This window comes from Leucoraja erinacea, chromosome 2 (genome assembly GCF_028641065.1).
Source record: "Leucoraja erinacea ecotype New England chromosome 2, Leri_hhj_1, whole genome shotgun sequence".
Taxonomy (NCBI): Eukaryota; Metazoa; Chordata; class Chondrichthyes; order Rajiformes; family Rajidae; genus Leucoraja; species Leucoraja erinaceus.
Window position 1 is genome coordinate 134,496,134 of NC_073378.1, and position 22,633 is coordinate 134,518,766.

The 22,633-nt window shown below is 47.7% G+C and overlaps 1 protein-coding gene across 7 annotated transcripts in view; it reads left to right on the forward strand.

Annotated features, from left to right (window-relative positions):
• Window positions 1-8,176: 8,176 nt before the first annotated feature.
• The window catches only part of arhgap39 (Rho GTPase activating protein 39), a 621,406-nt gene continuing 606,949 nt past the window's right edge, over window positions 8,177-22,633 (forward strand). For 4 of the 7 annotated variants that reach the window (XM_055648964.1, XM_055648973.1, XM_055648957.1 and 1 more), the window contains exon 1: window positions 8,177-8,334. Coding sequence is in view for 5 of the 7 variants with exons in the window: in XM_055648957.1 (XP_055504932.1) it covers window positions 8,324-8,334 (11 nt within the window). In the remaining 2 variants the exon portion in view is untranslated. The remainder of the gene's footprint in view (window positions 8,335-22,633) is intronic. The other 3 variants (XM_055648981.1, XM_055648989.1, XM_055648998.1) reach the window with 2 other exon arrangements.

Genomic DNA, 22,633 nt, shown 5'->3' on the forward strand with positions numbered 1-22,633 from the left:
ATAATTTAAGCGTGATCCATTCTCTAGTGACTCAGTTACTCTCTTCTTCACACCAGGAGTCAAATGCTGGTTCCCTGCTCCTTAAAATTTGTCTCTACTTCCTGAAAAGATTGTGGAGATTTGGTATGTCAGAGATGGTTCTGTGAACGTCCAGGAGCGAGGAAAACCGCAAAAAGTTGTGACCACTGCCCAGTCCATCACTGGCTCTGACCTCCCCACCATCGAAGGGATTTATCGGAGGTGCTGCCTCAAAAAGGCAGCCAGCATCATCAAGGACTCATGTTCACCTTTCTGAAGGATTTTCCTGACGTCGGCCTCTATGACTGTGACTGAAATGCCATCACAGCGGATGGGAGTTCAGGAAGGCACATCAGTGTTCTCCCTATCAAAGCGTGCGTAAAACATATTGAGCTCGTCAGGGAGTGATGCTTCGCTGACATTTGAGCTGCCTCCTGGTTTCGCCTTGTAGGAAGTGATGGCATTCAAGCCCCGCCACAGTTGCCGAACATCCGTCTCATCCTCCAGCTTGGAGCAGAAGTCCCTTTTGGCCTTTTTGATGGCCTTACCAAGGTCGTATCTGGACTTCTTGTAGACCTCTGTATCACTAGATCTGAATGCGCGGGATCTGGTCTTCAGAAGAGTGCGGATCTCATAGTTCATCCAAAGCTTCTGGTTAGGAAATACTCGGAAGGTTTTTGTTGGGATGCAGTCCTCCACACATTTCTTTATGAAGTCTGTAACGACTGTGGCGTATTCAATCAGATCCGTTGCCGAGTCCCTGAACATTGCCCAGTCTACAGACTACAGACTCCAAACAGTCCTGTTGTTCCTCTGCCCCCCCCCCCTCCCCCCCCCAGCTCTGTACAGTCCTCGCCACTCTTCAATTGCTGCCTGTAGGCAGGAAGAAGCAGCACCGCAGTATGGTCGGATTTACTGAAGTGAGGGCGAGGGATAGAGCGATAGGCATCCTTAATGGTGGTGTAGCAATGGTCAAGGGTGTTTGATCCTCTGGTGCTGCAGGAGACATGTTGGTGGAAGTATGAGAGTAATTTCTTAAGGTTGGCCTTGTTGAAATCCCCGGCTATGGTGGCAAATGCCTCGGGGTAAGCAGTCTGGTGCTTGTTGACCACGGCGTGCAGCTCCCCCAGTGCCAGATGGACATCAGCCTGGGCAGGGATGTAGACCATGGTCAGGATGATGGAGGTGAATTCCCTCGGTAGGTAGAAGAGACGGCACTTCACTGTCTGGTGTTCCAGGTGTGGAGAGCAGGAGTTGGATAGGACTGCCACGTCTGAGCACCACGCAGAGTTGACCATGAGACAGATGCCCCCTCCTCTCCCTTTCCCAGATGCCAGTGTACGGTCCATGCGATGGATGGAGAAACCTTCAGGCTGGACTGCTGAGTCTGGGGAGCTGGGGGTGAGCCATGTCTCTGTGAAACAGAACACAGAGCATTCCCTCAGTTCCCGTTGGTGAAGCAGCCTTGCTCTTAAGTCCTCCACTTTATTTTCAAGGGACTGTACATTGGCCAGTAGGCTGGTGGGGAGAGGGGGTCGAGGTCTCCTGCGCTTCAGTCTGACCTGAAGTCCTGCCAGTCGGCCACGTTTCCGGACACAATGGAGGCCTCTCCGTTGTTTCCAGGTACATGCTGTTTCTGCAAACCTGCGCTGGAACGGGTACTATTTATGTTTGTTTTTATGTGTATGTGTGTGTATAAATAAATATTCATGGTAGACAAAAATGCTGGAGAAACTCAGCGGGTGAGGTAGCATCAATGGAGCGAAGGAATAGGTGACGTTTCTGGTCGAGTCCCTCCTTCAGACATTCGCTCCATAAATGCTGAATTCCTTATATTATATCATATATATCATATATATATATGTCATATATTCCTAACATCATATATTCCTTCGCTCCATGGATGCTGCCTCACACGCTGAGTTTCTCCAGCATTTTTATCTTCGATTTTTCCAGCATCTGCAGTTCTTTCTTATAAATATTTATGTGTATGTTCATATATATATATATATATATACACAAACGTTTTTTCTCGATTATTGCATTGTTTACAGTGTAGCGGTACCTAGTTTTCGCGGGCTTTCTATAAAACCATTCACGCGGTTTGAGTGAGCATCGTTTATTTTATAGAATAGAATAGCCTTTTATTTTTTTATTTTTTGGCTGTCAATATCGACTCAGGTAATCACTTTATTTTCATTAAAAAAAATAAAGAACTTTGTTGCACCCGACTGTCTCGACTCGCCAAACTGGTGATCCCGTTAGTCCGATCCCCAGATTCTCAACATGCAAGCCCCAACGTCCAGCTTCCTCAGCAAAACGCCGTGGACTGGAAACTGCCCATTTTCTTGGCAGAGCAGCCTCAAATGTGGTTCGCCCACATAGAGGCACAGTTCCACATTCGAAATATCGTTGCCGCTGCCACCCGATATTTCTACGTGGTCGGGGCGCTCAGCCAAGACACGGCCACGCAGTTGCTGCCCTACCTAAAGGACCCACCGGCCATCAGCAAATACGAGGGACTCAAGGCCCTATTGCTCCGTACCCCCGGGCTCAGCCACCGAGATCCCCCCCGCCCGCCTGCTCCACATGCTCGTGTTGCTGGACGGCCATCGGCCCTGTCTGCTTTTCAAACAAGGGACACTAGAGCAAATGCCTGACGACATCCGCCTGCTGCTCGCCGGGTCAGACTTCACAGATCCTATGCAGGTCGCCGAGTGGGCCGACACATGGTGGCTCGCGAAACAGCGGGATGGCGGATCCATCAACCAAGTGTTTGCACCCGTACACCAGCAGCCGCGCAGAGATGCCCAGCCCTCTGCTGCCATCGCCGCAGCCACACGCTGGAGACCGGGGTAAGCGCCAGGGGGTTACTACCACTTACGCTGAGGCCCACCGGTGCCGCCCTCCCTGCACGTTTACGGGAAACACCTCGGCCGATCGTCAGTAGGGGCTATCGCAATCAGCCAAAACAACCGCCTCTACGTGCGAGACCGCCATTCCGTACGGCGCTTCGTTTCCTGGTTGACTCAGGGGCCATCATCAGCATCCTTCCCCCGACTGGGTTGGCCACCCTTGCTGGTAAACGAGGCCCTACCCTGACTGCGGTCAACCGTAGTACTATCCGCACATATGGCACACGGACCTTCGACTCCCGCCCATACGACTGGACCTTTACCGTTGCGGACGTGGCGCAGCCGCTCCTGGGCGCCGATTTCCTTCGGGCCTTTTAGCTCATGGTGGACTACGGGGCGGGCGCTTCGACCCACCGGCGGGCCCCAGTCCCCACGACCCCGCGACCCGCGGAATCCTCCAGCCCGCAGCTGAACGCGGTGGCTGAGGTCGAAGGCTCGTATGCCTCCCTGCTCACGGAGTTCCCAGAGCTACTCCCCCCCCCCGTTTCTGTGCGGCGACCCTCAAGCACATGGTAGTACACCATATCCCCATCACGGGATCGCCATTACACGCTCGGGCACGCTGGCTCCCACCCGACAAGCTGCGCATCGCCAAGGAAGAGTTCAAACTGATGGAGGACATGGGGATCGTACGGTGCTCGGATAGGCTGTGGGCATCCCCATTACACATGGTCCCTAAAACATCAGGGGGGTGGAGACCATGCGGGGATTATAGGCGCCTGAACGCCGTTACGACTGCGGACCACTATCCTGTCCCACACATCCAGGACTTCTCAGCTCATCTGGAAGGCGCTACCTTTTTTTCGAAGGTGGACCTGGTCCGCGGTTATCATCAGATCCCTGTTCACCCAGACAATGTCCCAAAGACCGCCACCATCACCCCGTTTGGGCTGTTTGATTGGTTCTGTATGCCTTTCGGCTTAAAAAACGCCGCGCAGACGTTCCAGAGACTGATGGACATGGTGGTTAGGGGATTGGACTTTGTTTTCATCTACTTACATGACATCCTGGTTGTGAGCCGCTCCCAACAGGAACACCTCACGCACCTGCGGGCGCTGTTCCAGCGGGTCCAGGACCACGGACCCGTAGTCAATCCTGCCAAATGCCAGTTTGGCGTCTGCACAATTTCATTCCTGGGGCACCATGCTACCTCGTAGGGCACCACCCCATTACCATCTAAGGTGGAGGCCAACCGGCAGTCCCCCCGGCCGCTCACTGTAAAAGGGCAGCAGGAGTTCGTCGGCATGGTTAACTTCTACCATCGTTTCGTGCCGGCGCCAGCCAGGATCATGCGCCCCCTGTTTCAGTGCCTCGCTGGTAAACCACGGGACCTCGTGTGGTCCACCGAGTTGAGGCCGCGTTCGACGGCGCGAAAGAGGCGCTGGCCAAAGCAACCGTGCTGGTATACCCGCAGGCCACAGCCTCGACTGCTCTCATGGTGGGCGTCTCCGATACGGCCGTGGGTGGGGCAGCTCATTGACGGCCGCTGGCAGCCGCTTGCCTTTCTCAGCCGTCAGCTGAGACCCCCCCGAGCGCAACTACCGCACGTTCGACCAGGAGCTCCTCGCCCTGTACCTGGCCATCGTCACTTTAGATACTTCCTGGAGGGCAGGCCATTCATGGCCTTTACTGACCACAAGCCCTTAACGTTCGCCTTGGCCAAGGTGTCAGACCCCTGGTCTGCTCGACAGCTGCGACACCTGGCGTTCGTGTCAGAGTTCACGACGGACGTACAGCACGTGGCCGGGAAGTTCAACATGGTCGCCGATGCCTTGTCCCGCCCGGCCCTCCCGGCTGTGGCAGCCGTGGACCACGGTGTGGATTAAGTGGAGTTTGCTGCAGCACAGCGCTCGGACGACGGGATGAATGGCTACAGGACGGCCGCTTCAGGGTTGCGGTTGGCCGACTATCCGTTCGGTCCCACGGGAGCGTTGGTACTGTGCCATGTTTTCACCGGGCGCCCACGCCCATTGTTCCCGCGGGTTGGCGCCGCCGGATTTCCGACGCCATCCATGGCCTGGCCCACCCTTCAATCCGGGCGACTTCCGCGCTGGTGGCGGACAAATTTGTCTGGCAGGGCCTCCGCAAGCAGGTCGCGGCTTGGGCTAGAACCTGCATCCCCCGCCAGACATCCAAGCTTCAACATCATGTATGGGCCCCAGTGCAAGACTTTGTGGTTCCCTCGGGCCGTTTCCAACACATCCATGTGGATTTAGTGGGTTCGTTACCGCTGTTCCGTGGCGCCATGCATCTCCTCACAGTCGTGGATCAGTTTACGAGGTGGCCTGAGGCTATTCCGCTGCCAGACACCTCTGCCGCGTCATGTTCCCGGGCTCTTGCGGCCCATTGGATTGCTAGGTTCGGGGTTCCGGCAAACATTTCCACCGACCGGGGGGGCTCAGTTTATGTCTTCATTGTGGACTTCGTTGGCGAAATTATACGGGCGCAGTTGCACCACACCACCGCCTATCAACCCCAAGCCAAGGGGTTAGTGGAACGATTCCACCGCCACCTGGAATCGGCACTGAAGGCACGGCTCACAGGTCCGGACTGGGTCGACCAGTTGCTTTGGGTGCTGTTAGGCATCCACATTTGGATACATCGTCCGCCGAGTTGGTATATGGCTCGACTTTGCAGGTGCCTGGGGATTTCCTCCCTGCGGTTCGAGGGCAGCTGGAGTCTACCTCGGCGGTTTTGGCGTGTCTCCGGGAGAGAGTGGGCGGCCTGGCCCCTGTTCACGCACGGGACTGCCCCAGTGCACCTGCCGCCGGACCTTAAGAACTTCCATTTTCCAGCATCTGCAGTTCCGTCTTAAACATATTGTCTACTCCACTGCGAAATCTATGCCTAGTTTGAAGATGTTCTCCTCCCTCCGAAGATAGTTTCATGACCTCCTCTCACACTGCCCCCCCGGCGTCACGACTTTCCTGTCGGGGGCAGAGAGGAGATCGTCTCCGTCGCTCGACTTAAGCTGGCCCTTCTGAATGTCGACAGCCTCGTGGTGGCGCAGCCTCAGCGTAGGAGCCGTCCACTGGCCGGTGCGGTCGCACCTGTTGTGCCTGTTCCCCCTCACCTGTTGTTTCTGTTCCTCCTGGACCGTTACTGCTCTGTTCTGCCAGCCCCACTTGTATCACCCGCCCCGTCCGTTGTAACCACGCGTTGCGGTCTCCGTGTCCAGCCTCTCGCTCGGTTCCGTACCTCGGCTTCTGGGGGGTGGGGTCCTGTAGCGGCACCTAGTGGTGGCCCTGGTAATGTCCAACCCTCGCAATTGTCTGGCGCTGTCACGTGAGCGGGAGAGCATTTTTGCGGGCTCTCTGTAAAACCATTCATTCGAGCTCCACGCGGTTTGAGTGAGCATCGTTTATGTTGGTTGTCATTATCTCGTTTGAAGAATTTTGTTGCACCCGACTGTCTCGACTCGCCAAAACAGAGTACTATGTTTACAATTCTCTGTGTGCTGTTGCAATTACAATTGCTGTTACAATTCTGTTGTGCTCTCTCCTCTCCTCTACTCTCTCTACACCAACGACTGCACCTCCACAGACACCTCTGTCAAGCTTCTCAAGTTTGCGGATCATACAACCCTGATTGGACTGATCCAGGATGGGGTGGAATCTGCATACAGACAGGAAGTGTCACAGCTGGCGTCCTGGTGCCGTAGCAACAACCTGGAGCTCAATGATCTTAAGACAGTGGAATTAATTGTAGATTTTAGGAGAGCTCCCCCTCCCCTCACCCCACTCACCATCAACACACCACAGTCACATCTGTGGAGTCTTTTAAGTTCCTGGGTAACCATCATCTCCAAGGACCTTAAGTGGGGGGTGACCATCGACTCCACAGTCAAAAAAGCACAACAGAGGATGTACTTCCTCCGGCAGCTGAGGAAACACAATCTGCCACAGGCAATGATGGTCCAATTCTATACGGCCATCGTAGAGTCTGTCGTCACCTTCTCCATCATGGTCTGGTTTGGCTCAGCCACCAAACACGACACCTGGAGGCTGCAGCGACTCGTCCGATCCGCTGAGAAGGTTATTGGCTGCAACCTTCCATCCATTGATGAACTGTACACTCCAAGGGCCAGGAAGTGAGTGGGTAAGATCATCTCTGGCCCCTCTCACCCAGGCCACAAACTCTTTGAATCACTTCCCTCTGGAAGGCGACTCCGGGCTGTCAAAGCTGCCACAGCCAGACATAAAAACAGTGTTTATCCACGACTAGTACCTCTACTCAACAGCCAAAAATCTGTAGCCTCCCTTTGATCTGGTATTTTGTTGGTTCACATGCTTGATCAATGGTGTTTTATCATTAATGTTTTATTATTATTATTAATGTTTAGTATTTTATGAGTCATTCGTAACTGTCACTGTACGTCATGTAATTACTTGTGGGCGGAGCGCCAAGGCAAATTCCTTGTATGTGAATACTTGGCCAATAAACTTACTTACTTACTTACTGCTGCAAGTAAGAATGTCATTGTTCTCTGGGACAAAGATCTTTGATCTGGGAGATATGGCAAGAAAACACTCTTGACCAAAGATCATGTCATACTACGCTTTTTTCGCAGAGTGGCGCATCTTGCTCTGCTCTATAATCTTTGCTCTTGACCTGAGCCTTGCGTGCTGACGTCGGGCGGGACGTGGGGCCGTGCGTGTTGATGTTGGGCGTGGAGAGGTCGGTTGATGATTTGCAATGTACGTTGGGCGGGGCCTGGGCCGTGCGTGATGACGCTGGGCGGGGTCTGGGCCGTGCGCGGTGACGTTGGGCGGGGTCTGGGCCGTGCGTGGTGACGTTGGGCGGGGTCTGGGCCGTGCGTGATGACGATGGGCGGGGCCAGGGCCGTACGTGGTGACGTTGGGCGGGGTCTGGGCTGTGCGTGATGACGCTGGGCGGGGTCTGGGCCCTGCGTGGTGACGTTGGGCGGGGTGGCACGTGCGTGATAGCGCTGGGCTGGGCCGTGGTGACGACGTTGGGCGGGGTCTGGGCCGTGCGCGGTGACGTTGGGCGGGGTCTGGGCCGTGCGTGATGACGTTGGGCGGGGCCTGGGCCGTGCGTGATGACGTTGGGCGGGGTCTGGGCCGTGCGTGGTGACGCTGGGGGCGGGGTCTGGGCTGTGCGTGGTGACGTTGGGCGGGGTCTGGGCCGTGCGTGGTGACGTTGGGCGGGGTCTGGGCCGTGCGTGGTGACGTTGGGCGGGGTCCGGGCCGTGCGTGGTGACGTTGGGGGCGGGGTCTGGGCTGTGCGTGGTGACGCCGGGTTGTTGTAGGGACGGTTGTAAACGCTGCTCTAATATTAATCATGCTGGAGCCGGTGGCTGAGGAGAGCGGCGCTCCGGATGGATCCGCTCCCCGCCGTCCTTGTTGAACCTCACACGCGCTGAGGCGAAGATGGCAGAGAGGTCGGTTGATGATTTGCAATGTGCGAATGAGTGCAACTTATTATTGTCTTTAATTACACTGCAGTGGCGATTTAATGTTTTGTCTGAGTTATTGCTGCGAGTGATTTTCTCCCCCATTGAGCCTGCGGGGCCGGATGGTGATGTGAGCGACGGTGTGTGGCCGTGGGCGGGGGGGGGGTAGAAGAAGAAGAAGAGGAGGCGGCGGCGCCGGGGCTCGAGAGCCGGTGGAGGCGGCGGCCAGTGCGCCTGCGCAGCTCCCGCAACCTTCCCTCCTCCCCACCGCGCCTGCGCGGCTCCCGGACAGGTGCAGCGGCGTGCGCATGCGCCCCTCCGCTGCCGCCGCCGCCGTGACCGGTGCAGGAAAAGCATTAACTCGTTAAAGCCCCGTTGCTTGCCATGCACCTCCACCTGAGCCAGAGAATCCTTTGACACGGCTCACTCAGCTGCATTTTACAAACTGTATTTTATAACTAGGATGAACACGAAATGTTGGAGTAAATCGGCGGGACTGGCAGCGTCTCTGGATAGAAGGAACGAGCGAAGGATCTCTCCAGAGATGCTGCCTGTCCCGCTGAGTTACTGCAATAATTTATGTCTCTCTACGTTGTAAGCCAGCATCTGCAGTTCCTTCCTATACGTTTTGTAGCCGTTGCTTCAGCAGTGGTTTGGATGAACCCTCCGGTTGCAGCATGGTGGTTGTTGATAATCTAACCGATTCTTCCGTCCATTAGTATTTCTGTAGACCAAGACATGAGGGGCGGAGACTGCCTGATGGAGTGTGTGCCTGATAGCAAGTCTGCATGTCCTTTAAATAACCACCAATTCCATTTTAGGACGAGTAGCTGTTGTTCCAGCAGTGATTTGACAAGTTAAACAAACCAGTTCCACTGTCCTTAGTTTGCAGCAAACCTAGACACGAGGGGCGGGGACTGATGAAGGAGAGTGTGGCTGATAGTAAGTCTGCATTTCCTTTGAATAAGCATCAGTTCCATTTTAGGACGAATAGCTCTTGTTTCAACAGTGATTTGGGTCATGGAATTAGAAGAACCACCTCAGTTGCAGCATGGTGCACCTATACCGGTGTTGATAAACTGTTCAGTTCCTCTGTCCATTAGTTTATAGTGGACCCAGGCATAAGGGGTGTGGACTGGTGAGGGTCAGAGTGAGGATAATGACCACCAAGGTACTTTATTCCTCTCGAATGTGGTTCATTTTTAACATGTCCTGCCTCATATTATTTGTGTAAAAAAATGCAACTATATATAATTTGCATTTGAGTGAATGCCACCATCTTCTGAAGGAGCATTAAACAAATCTCAGCTCTTGCTAAGTGAAATACTGCTATCAGTTTTGAAATATGAACTATGCCCCCTCCATCCTATCATCCTCTGGTTTCTACCGGTTGATCCTCTTAAGAATCTAAAACAGCAATCATATCACATTGAAATCTCTCTTCAATGCAGAACCTGATCAGTTTACATAATCAGTCCTGCATAAATATCACAGCCTTCCAGAAGAATGCATACAGACGTGCACACACACACACACACACACACACACACACACACACACACACACACACACACTCTATCCCTACTATAATGTTGTATGAAATTGTATGTATACTGGGGTTACAACCTATTGAACAAAACCTCTTGCTTTTGTATTTTGTATCTGGATACACAAAACCTAAGATTCATTTCATGTAAATGATGCCATTGTTTGAATTTTAAGCATGTTTATTAGAACTGTAATCTCAGGTTGTAACACTTCATGCTTACCCATTTTGTAATTTGCCATAAGACAAAGGTAGAGAAATATTGCCCTTAGCAAATAGCATTGTTATTCTGCCTGATGGTGTCACTCAGATATCCCAAAGTGCATCACAAACAGTACAGAACAATGACTTATTATATCGGCAAACATGGAAAACACTGTTCAGAATGCTAGTCAGAGGAATGATCTATTGAATGGAATAATTGTGTATGCAGAAATAGACAACATATTTTGAAGCAATATCTTGTTTGCAAGACTGTTTCTGTACCTTCTACCTATCCTCTCCTAATTTTTACCTGCTACACAGCATCAGTGGGAAGATGGCTGACCTGCTCGCCTTCACCCACCAACTTTATAATTTATTTAAACCCAATTTGATTTTAAAGCTGTCATGTCAAACAAAAGGCTTTGTCTTTCTGAGAAAAGAAATGCTTATTGTTCATGCACCCACGGTTGGGATCAAATGACGCAACCTGTGGTGATAATCTTTGAACACTCACTAGATGCCTTTGGTACAAATCTATTCTTGGTACAATGAAGATAGACACAAAATGCTGGAGGAACTCAGTGGGACGGGCAGTTTTTCGAACTCTCATTTAGTTACCTGATCCTACACTGCCAAAGACCATCCTTAACATCTGATCAACTTCTTTCTATTCCAGAGAGAATTATTTAATTTACTACAGTAAGAATTTTTCTGAATTAATTGTTCATTTTGTGAACTATTATTGCACCATTGTCTTCTGAGGAGATGCACATTGAAACCTCAGTTAAAATTTGCTCGGGACTCTTCCTGGGTGGAAGAGTAATTAAAACAGTGGGTCGTCAGGATATGCCAGTATGCCATATTTGAAGTAATTTATATTTGCACTTTTTCCTTGTGCATTTTTATTTGTGGATGGGTTTATTGCTGTTTCCTTAATCTCTGTCCAGTTTTTTTTGTTGTTTTTTCTCCTCCAATACTTTCATGCTTTAATCCATTTTGTTGGACGATCTTAATCTCATTTGAGCAAGTGCATTAAACAATTAATTTACAGAGGATTACTGAGGAGAATTTGCATACACTGTATTGTGCCTCGTATTACAGATCGAGACCTTTCTTCAGACTGTAGGGGAGAGAAGAAAGTGGAAAAGGGGAGAGGCAGGACAAAGTGTGGCAGGTCAATATTTATTACCTGGGGGGAGTTTGATAGGCAAATGCCTATGGCCAATCTTCAATATTACTAACTTTCTTGAAGCTAATATGATGCAAGATTACAGTTAAATGACAACAAAATGTTCAGCATCCTTTGTAATATTCCTTTTGTTTGGTCATCTGAAAATTGTTAACAGTGTTAACTCGTAAGCCTATTACTACCTTTCCTGACATTCCCTCCATTTGATAAATGATCGAAAAGTTATTTGTGGAGTCACACTGGCGCAGCTGGTAGAGCCGCTGACTCATTGTGTCAGAGACCCGGGAACGTTCGTGACCTCTGGTGCTGTCTATACAGAGTTTTTACATGTTCTCCCTGTGACTGTGTGGGCTTCCTCTGGATGCTTCGGTTTCCTCCCACATCCCAAAGACATGTGGATTTGTAAGTTAATTGACCTCTGTAAATTGCGCCTGGTCTATAGGGAGTGGATGCGAAAGTGTGATAACATCCAACTAGTATGAACAATATCACCTACAACTTCTCCTGGACCTTCCATATTGAAGCAACGACCAATAAAGCATACCAACACCTCTACTTCCTTCGAAGGTTTAGGAAGTTCGGCATGTCCCCTACAACTCTCACCAACTTCTACAGATGTACCATAGAAAGCATTTTATCAGGATGCATCACAGCTCGATTTGGGAACCGGTCCATCCAAGATCGCAAGAAATTGCAACAAATTGTGGACGCAGCCCAGACCATCGCACAAACCAACCTCCCATATATTGACTGAAGGAGGGTTTCGGCCCGAAACATCGCCTATTTCCTTTGCTCCATAGATGCTGCTGCACACGCTGAGTTTCTCCAGCAATTTTGTGTACCTCCCATATATTGACTCCATGTATACCTCAGCAAGGCCAACAGCATAATCAAGGACAAGTCGCACCCTGGCCACTCCCTCTTCTCCCCTCTCCCATCAGGCAAAAGATAGAAACGCACACACCCAGATTCAGGGATAGTCTCTTCCCATCTGTTATCAGGCAACTGAATCATCCTATCACAACCAGGGAGCAGTCCTGAACTACTATCTACCTCGGTGGTGACCCTCAGACTATCCTTGATTGGACTTTGCTGACTTTTCCTTGCACTAAATTTTATTCCCATATCATGTCTCTATACACTGTAAATGGCTTGATTGTAATCATGTATTGTCTCTCAGCTGACTGGATAGCACGTAACAAAAGCCTTTCACTGTACCTCGGTGCACATGACAATAAATTAAACTAAACGATAACAGGTGTTCGATGGTCGGCATTGGCTGAAGGGCTTGTTTCCATGCTATCTCTAAACTAAGCTTTAGACAGGAAAATGCACCCTTTAAAGAGCAGAATGATAATAACATTGCACTGCAGTTGGTTCCAGTAGAATCTGTCAAGAGTCAAGAGTGTTTATTGTCATGTGTCCCAGATAGGACAATGAAATTCTTGCTTGCTGCAGCACAACAGAATATTGTAAGCATAAATACAGAGCAGTTCAGTATGTCTATATAGCATAGACCTTGTATGTGTATATGTATGTGTATATATATGTGTGTGTATATATATATACATATACATATACATAAATATATCATATACATATACATAAATAAACAGATAAAGTGCAATAGGCTGTTATAGTTAAGAGTTTGTTTGATGGCGAGTTTAATAGCCTGATGGCTGTGGGGAAGTAGCTGTTCCTGAACCTGGATGTACTGGATTTCAGGCTCCTGTACCTTCTACCTGATGGCATTGGAGAGATGAGTGTGTGGCCAGGATGATGTGGGTTCTTGATGATGTTGACAGCCTTTTTGAGGCAGCGACTGCGATAGAACCCTTCGATGGTGGGGAGGTCAGAGCCGATGATGGACCGGGCAGTGTTTGCAGCTTTCTGCATTCTTTTCTGGTTTGGCTTAGCAGCAATCACAAAGGACAGGAGGGGAACGGTGTGAATGGGTTGTGCTGGCAGAATTTCAGACTGGCTACAGGGCCCCGAGACTGGATTTAAAAAAGTTCGATTATTTATGGTCATTCACAGATTTTTCTGCCCTGACGTGAACCTAATTGAGAAACCTGGCATCTTATTGGGCGTGGGGGAGGCAGGTGTTGGAGGTGGTTGAAATACTCCTGCTCCAATTGGCCCATCAGGCACCTACTGTGAACCTGATCTTTATCATTTCTCTGACCACTTCCCCAGGAGTTGGAATATCTGCACGTCAATTCTACAATAACAACCTGGTTAAACTAGAGGCTGCTAACCTAACTGGATAACCTACTTGGAGGTAGATTGGTCATATATCCCTTGATTGCCTTTCCTTCACAGGGATTATATTTTAGCTTTCTGTTAAAAGTACAGAAATGCAAGCCCAAACAGAAGCTCATTTAAGGTAATGGTGAACATCACAGTGCTATAGGTCCAGAGACAATATCTGCAAAGAGGTAGAAGGGAGTCGGACTGTATCTGAGCTTATGAAAAGAACATTCAGAAGCTTTCCCCTCTGTTATATTATTAGGCTTCTAAACGGTCCTTCCATTAGCTGAGGTCCTGTCCCATTCACCTCTAGTCCTTTGCGGACATTGTGGACTTTGTCTATGGAACTGGTGCGCTACAACGATGAGAATTATATGCTGCACTTTGCTCTACATATTGTACTTGAGTTTGACGATTTTTTAATATGTACAGTATTATCTGATTCGGTTGGATAGCATGCAAAACGAAGCTTTTCACTGTACCTTGGCACACGTGACAATCATAAACCTGAACATCCAAGTCATTCTGTATGGTTTGATGGATAGAAAGTGTCACAAAAGAGGCAGGTGACATTTTGGGTTTATCCATGAGAGCACTGGATGTACAAAATAATTGTATTATGTAGAATGAGTAAAAGGTCCCCAGATAAAATAAATAACTTGAATATCCACAGTGCCTTTCAGAACCTTGGGATTGTTCAATTTGCTTTCTAGCTCGTAAAGTAGTTTTGAAATACAACGCTAGTTACATAAATAACCCAGATCTTGCCATGTTGGTTTAAGTATTGTAGCCAGGGCAAAATTCTCACACAAATTCTCACAGCTGGTAGGCTGCTGTGTCACAGGGTGGGAGACCCAGTTCGATCCTGTCCTTGGGTGCTATCTGTGTGGAGTTTGCACGCTCTCCCTGTGACCATGTGGATTTCCTCTGTGAATTGGTTCTGTGAATTGCTCCCTAGTGTGGGAGTGGATGAGAAAGTGGGATAAAGTAGAACTAGTGAGAACTGATGGTCAGCCTGGACATGGTGGGTCAAACGGTCTGTTTTCATGCTGCCTTTCTGAACTAAATGATGTCACAACACCTCCTGAGAGGAAATGTGTTGGAAGGAACTGCAGATGCTGGTTTAAAATGAAGATAGACACAAAAAGCTGGAGTAACTCAGCGGGTCAGGCAGCATCTCTGGAGAGCAGGAATGGGTGACGTTTTGGGATGAGACCCTTCTTCAGACTGGTCTCGACCCAAAACGTCACCCATTCCTTCTCTTCAGAGCTGCTGCCTGTCCCTCTGAGTAACTCCAGCTTTTTGTGTCTATTTCCTGAGAGGAAGCTGGGTTCTTGATTTAACATCTGTACATGCAACCTAGAGCATAGAATTGTGATTCGTAAGGGCCACAGCTGAGCCAAGACTAACATTCGCAGTTCAAGCACTCTGCATGAAGCAGAACACACATTAAAGGAAGGATATTAGAGCCAGGAAAGGAATGCTGCAAAGGTTTGCAAGAATCGGCATGCGGTCATGAAGAAATGCTGACAGAATCAGTCAGATTTTTTGTTGGAATGTACAATCAAAGATAATTGAAGTTTTTAAGATTTTGATAGAATGAAAGAAAGATTTGTTTGAATTGGTAACAAAGAAGCATCGCGCAAGAATTATCTCCAGGAGTCACAAGGAAACCTGAGCAAAAAACAGTGAGCTGGAGCATCATCTTCATTCCTTTCCCTCTTTATCTCCTTTTCATCTCTGGCTTTGTCCACCCATCTGCCAATCAACCCTCACTCACCTGTATCTAGCTATCACTTGCCTGGCTTTGTCCCACCATCATCTCTCTTCCAACTTTCCTCCTTCTACTACAATCAGGAAGAAGGATTCTGACCCAAAATGTTGCCTATCCATGCAGAGATGCTGCCTGACCCACTGAGTTACTCCATCACTCTGTGAAATGTCACCTATCCATGTTCTCCACAGATGCTGCCTGACCCGCTGAGTTACTCCAGCATTGTATTTTCTGCTCAAGAATTATCTCCACGTGACTGAAGATTAGAATTCTTTTCAAGTGGCTCTTGAATTTGAGATTCTTAGCATCTTTCAAAAAGGAATTGGTTAATATTGCTTGAAAATCTTAAATTAAGTATTTGCGTAAATATTATTAGTTGTGTTTTTGGTGGAATGTGTCAGTTGCATTCTGCTTTCATATTTTCTTTTGACTTCGAGAGGCCAAATGGCCACGTCGTCTATTCAAGGCTCCTCTTGAAGCAGTCCTGGTAACTGATTTATCCCTGCAACATCGCACATGCTCATTAACGCCCCTTGATGCTCCCACTATACATGAATACCAGGGTCAATGTTATAGTTAACCTACCAACCAGCAAACATTGGTTTGTTCGGGGGAGGGGTTGTCATTACAGGGGTTGTCAAACTCCATACACACAACACAGATGATGAAGATTGTGCCCTATTGCTAAATGTGCCTTGGCATTAATTGTGACCATTCAAGAAGTTAAGTAAGTTGATTGGCCAAGTATTCACATACAAGGAATTTGCCTTGGTGCTCCGCCCACAAGTAACAACAAGACAGAGTTGACGTGGATAAGCTTTTCCCATTGAGAGTAGGGAAGATTCAAACAAAAGGACATGACGTGAGAATTAAGGGACAGAAGTTTAGGGGTAACATGAGGGGGAAATTCTTTACTCGGAGAGTGGTAGCTGTGTGGAATGAGCTTCCAGTGGAAGTGGTGGAGGCAGGTTAGATTTTATCATTTAAAAATAAATTGGATAGGTATATGGACGGGAAAGGAATGGAGGGTTATGGTCTGAGTGCAGGTAGATGGGACTAGGGGAGAATAAGTGTTCGGCACGGACTAGAAGGGCCGAGATGGCCTGTTTCCGTGCTGTAATTGTTATATGGTTATACAGTGACAGTTACGAATACTAAACATTAATACTAATAAAACATTAATGATAAAACACCATTGATCAAGCATGTGAACCAACAAAATACCAGATCAAAGGGAGACTACAGATTTTTGGCTGTTGAGTAGAGCAACTGCTTGTGGATAAAAACTGTTTTTATGTCTGGCTGTGGCAGCTTTGACAGTCCGGAGTCGCCTTCCAGAGGGAAGTGATTCAAAGAGTTTGTGGCCAGGGTGAGAGGCGTCAGAGATGATCTTACCCGCTCGCTTCCTGGCCCTTGCAGTGTACAGTTCATCAATGGAGGGAAGGTTGCAGCCAATAATTGTGACCATACAAGAAGTTAACAGCAAAATATTGCAGATGCTGGAAATCTGAAATAAAGCAGAAAGCTGGATATGCTTAGGTTAGATAGCATTTGTGAAGAGAAAAATTACATAAATATTCCACGAAAGGCCATTGATCCAAATTATTTCTCTCTCTCTCCAGATGCCGCCTGACTTGCTGAGTAAGTTGAGGATTTGCTGTTGTTATCTCAAATTCAATATTTGCCATATATTGAACTCATTCATTGCGCTGGGATGCTTCTGAGCTGAAAATTGAGATTTTTTTTCTGGGAAGGGTGATAGTAGAATTTATATATTTGGGTTCCACTGCAGTGGTGTGTGCATTAATCTCCAGTGTGAAGCTAAGGTTGTGAAAGGCACTGTACATTTTTTTAATGTGTAGGAAGGAACTGCAGATGCTGGTTTACATCGAAGATGGACACAAAATGAAGAAGTTGCCTCGACCCGAAATGTCACCCACTTCTATCCAGCGATACTGCCTGTCCCTCTGAGTTACTCCAGCATTTGTGTACATTTTATGAAAGTGCGTTTGGACCGAAGATGTGGAGCCTGTATAAATATATCTCCTTGTGTAAATGACAGCAAACCAACTTACTGGAGACAGCTTTAAGTTCCTGAAATAGGAATCGTATATTGGGTAGGTCTAGTTTGGGGATTACCAGCTGGTCATCTTGCTCGTGTAAGGAGATATCAGTGAAGTTGTTCACTTTTTAAACGTTTACTCAGACCACTTTTCTAAACAGTTTATTGAGGCAAGATGTGGACTATAAATTGCTCAAGTATCTTTTAATTATGGTGTATCATTACTTTAATTGAACGTGGCACGAGAAAGATCACTCTTTACTTAAAAACCCTTGGAGTCTATGGCTGGGCTGGAACTGGAAACTTGGTATCTAATTAAATGTCCCCCTCTCCAGTTTAAGGTAATACATGTCTGAACTTATGTCATTACTTTAATGTCTTTGCGATATTACTTTTCAAGCATCCCATAAGGTGCTAGTTTGTTTTCCCAGTTGGCTTTGTAATTTGTGTAACAGTAAATCCACTAATTAGACTGAGAGATTAAATTGCTAATTAATAGTTTGTTCGCTTTTTAGGAAAAATCTTCAACAATGTTTTTTTTTTAACTGCAGTCTGCTCTTAATTTCCCATTATTTTTCATTTGCTTCAGTATTACTACTTCATTAACATTATGTAGTGTTTTATAATGTCTCTGACGCTGAGGTTGTTGCTCTACTGGCTGTACCACGCTGCTTTTGGAGTGAATGATATGTGCATTTTTCCTTTAAACAGATCCCTGTCTTACAATAGGCAATTGACAATAGGTGCAGGAGTAGCCCTTCGAGCCAGCACCACCAATCACCATGATCATTGCTGATCATCCACAATCTGTACCCCTTTCCTGCCTTCTCCCCATATCCTTTGACTCCGCTATCTTTAAGAGCTCTTTCTAATTCTTTCTTGAAAGCATCCAGAGAATTGGCCTCCATTGCCTTCTGAGGCAGAGAATTCCACAGATTCACTACTCTCTGGGTGAAAAAGTTTTTCCTCATCTCCGTTCTAAATGGCCTACCCCTTATTCTTAAACTGTGGCCCCTGGTGCTGGACTCGTTCAACATCAGGAACATGTTTCCTGCCTCTAGTTTGTCTAATCCATTAATAATCTTATATATTTCAATAAGATTCCCTCTCATCCTTCTAAATTCCTGTGTCTACAAGCCCAGTTGCTCCATTCTTTCAACATATGACAGTCCCGCCATCCTGGGAATTAACCTCGTGAACCTACGCTGCACTCCCTCAATAGCAAGAATGTCCTTCTTCAAATTTGGAGACCAGAACTGCACACAATTCTCCAGTTGTGGTCTCACCAGAGCCCTGTACAACTGCAGATGGACCTCTTTGCTACTATACTCAACTCCTTTTGTTATGAAGGCCAACATGCCATTCGCTTTCTGCACTGCCTACTGTACCTGCATGCTTACTTTCAGTGACTGATGAACAAGGACACCCAGATCTTGTTGTAACCCTTTTCCTAACTTGACACCATTCAGATGATAAGCTGCCTTCCTGTTCTTGCCACCAAAGTGGATAACCTCACATTAATCCACATTAAACTGCATCTGCCCACTCACCCAACCTGTCCAAGTCATCCTGCATCCTCATTGCATTCTCCTCACAGTTCAGTTCATACTGCCACCCAGCTTTGTGTCATCTGCAAATTTGCTAATGTTACTTTTAATCCCTTCATCTAAATCATTAATGTATATTGTAAATAGCTGTGGTCCCAGCACCGAGCCTTGCGGTACCCCACTAGTCACTGCCTGCCATTCTGAAAGGGACCCGTTAATCCCTGCTCTTTGTTTCCTGTCGGCCAACCAATTTTCTACCATGTCAGTACCCTACCCCCAATACCATGTGCCCTAATTTTGCCCACTATTCTCAGATGTGGGACCTTATCGAAGCCTTTCTGAAAGTCCAGGTACACTACATCCACTGGCTCTCCCTTGTCCATTTTCCTAGTTACATCCTCAAAGAAATTCCAGAAGATTGGTCAAGCATGATTTCCCCTTCGTAAATCCATGCTGACTTGGACCGATCCTGTTACTGCTATCCAAATTGCCGCTATTTCATCTTTTATAATTGACTCCAGCATCTTCCCCACCACCGATGTCAGGCTAACTGGTCTATAATTCCCTGTTTTCTCTCTCCCTCCTTTCTTAAAAAGTGGGATAACATTAGCTACCCTCCAATCCACAGGAACTGATCCTGAATCTATAGAACATTGGAAAATGATCAGCGATGTGTCCACGATTTCAAGAGCCACTTCCTTAATAAGTACCCTGGGATGCAGACCATCAGGGCATCTTGTGCAGGCGACATTCTACTAAACTTTTGGGAGTTCAAATATTGACGTTTTAGCGAACCAGGAGAATTGAAGCGGATAATTGCCATGGTTCTGCAACAAATGGAGAAAAATGTGTGCTACATAGAGGGGAAAATGGAAAGCTCTTTCCTTTGTCAAGAGGCTTTCAAGAGTCAAGAATCATAATAGTACATTATTAGCCAAGTATGTTTTGCACCATATGAGGAATTTGATTTGCCATAAAGTCATCATACCAATAAAGAGCAACAAGACACTCAAATACATTTTTAACATGAACATGCATTGACTCCCCCACGTTCTTCACTGTGATGGAAGGCAAAAAAAGTTCAATCTTCCCTTCTTTGTTCTACCGTGGTTGGGGCACTCGTACCTTCCGTTGTCGGGGCGATCTTGGCTCCCGCGGCGTCAGGCCGATCAAGCTCCTTTATCGTGGGGATTTCAGCTGCCCTGCTCTGGGCGATCGGACCCCCATTCGAACCTCCTGCGAATTTGGAGCTTACCGACATCAGTCTCCACCCGAGACTGCGAGCTCCTCCATGTTGAAATCCTTAGGCCACGGATGGAGCATTGATCCCAGGCAAGGGATCGCAGGCTCCGATGCTAAGTCCACAGCCCTGTGGTGGAGTTCAAAGTCGGTCTCGAGCAACTCCATGATGTTAGGCTGCAGAGCGACCGGAGATACGATCTGCAAAACAATCGCATCTCCGGCAAGGTAAGAGATTGAAAAAAAAAGTTACCCCCTTCCCCCACCCCCCACATAAAACAAACCAGAGAACATTGACACATACTTTTAAAAACACTAAAAATAACAAAAAAAGGCAGACGGACTGTTGGCGAGGCTGCCATTGCTGACGGCTCGGTATGTCTGGGCCGACCTGATCCCCTGGTTGCCAACCACTTTAATTCGCCTTCCCATTCCCACTAACCTTTCTGTCCTGGCCAAACACAAATTGGAGGAACAGCACCTCATATTTCGCTCGGGCAGCTTACAACACAGCAATATGATTATTGATTTCTCTAACGTCAACTAATCTTTGCAACACTCTCTCTCTCTGTTCCTGCCCCACCCAAGTCATTGTACAAACTTCAAAGTCGTCTTGTTGAGTCTCATTGTCTGTAACTCGTTTTCACCCAAAACCACAGCTCACAATGGCCTGTCACCTTTATCATTGGTACATTTTCATTCATTTGTTCTATATCTCTTTATACCACCATCTATATCTCTCGTTTCTTTCCCCTGACTCTCAATCTGAAGAAGGGTCTTGACCCGAATCGTCACCTATTCCTTTTCTCCAGAGATGCTGCCTGATGCGCTGAGTTGCTCCAGCTTTTTGTATCTGTCTTTGGTTTAAATCAGCATCTGCAGTTCCTTCCTACACTATCCAAAAATATGTTGTTTACTTGTCAAATGTAGCTGATGTAGGTTTAAGGTGAGAGGAGCAAGATTTAATATGAACCTAATGGGCAACTTTCTCACTCAGTGGGTGGTGGGTGTATGGAACGGGCTGCCAGAGGAGGTTGAGGCAGGTACTATAACAGCATTTAAAATGCACTTGGACAAGTACATGGATAGGAAAAGGTTAGAGGGATATGGGCCTAACGCGGGAAAATGGGACTAGCTTAGATGAAACAACTTGGTTGGCATGGATGAGTTGGGCCGAAGGTTCAGTTTCCATGCTGTTTGACTATGATCAATGACTTTCATCAGCATGTCGCTTTACAGTTGTGAGTGCGTGTTTGAAGTTTAGAGGATTGAAAGATGCACTTATTCCTTGAGTATTGTTGCAGGAAGTCTTGGTGGGGTGAGTGCATTTACACGAATCAGATGGTGGCATCATGTATGTGATGGATGTTGGTGTGATGAAAGTGATGCTGATCAATGTGGGCAGCTCCAATCCCTCTGACAAAAGATATTGATTTGAAAACCTCTATGGCTCCGGTTTTTTTATTGATTTGTAGCAACCCAAATATCTGCAATCTGGCCAAGAAACTACTTTCTGTGTTTCACTTAACGAGTCTTATCCCTGTTGATATTTATTTCTTGGAAAAACCTCTCTGCTCCATGACTGTTGAAAAGATAGGAGAGGTCATGAGAGAAAATTGATGCTAACACCAAAATTGTAGCGTATAGGAGGAAGGGTAGTAAGTGGCTCTATAGTTTTGAGACTATGGAGAAGCAAAGTCTTGTTTGGAACAGTTGCAGCAGGAGGGAGAAAGGAATTTGTGAAGGAACAGCTCGTAGCAACACTTTTCAGCAATGAAGCCGTGTCAAGGAAAGTTTAAAAAGCAGAGGCGCTGATTCGAGTGATTGCGTTGCGACAACGAAGTTGTCTTTTCCGTTCTGTCCATAAAAGCAAGAGAAACCAACCAGACCAGATATAGCAGTGGACCATGCAAACGTTCCTGGATGTTTTTGCTTTTCGATAGAAAATCCACATTGCTATCAAGATGTGTATGAAAGAACTGCAGATGCTGGTTTCAATCGAAGGTCGACATACAATGCTGCAGTAACTCAGCGGGACAGGCAGCATCTCTGGAGAGAAGGAATGGGTGACGTTTCGGTACGAGACCCTTCTTCAGACTGATGTCAGGAGAGTGGGCGGGACAGAGATAGAATGTAGTCAGAGACAGTAAGACTGGTGGGAGAACTGGGAAGGGGGAGGGCATGGAGAGAGGGGAAAGCAAGGGCTGTTTGAATTTAGAGAAGTCAATGTTGATACCGCTGGGGTGCGAGCTACCCAAGCGAAAGATTAGGTGCTGTTCCTCCAATCCTCACTCTCACAAAGGAGGAGGCCCAGGGCAGAAAAGTCAGATTGGGAATGGGAGGGGGAGTTGAAGTGTTGAGCAACTGGGAGATCAGGTAGGTTTAGGCAGACTGAGCGGAGGTGTTCAGCGAAACGATCGCCGAGCTTGCGCTTGGTCTCGCTGATGCAGGGAAGTTGACACCTGGAACAGCGGTA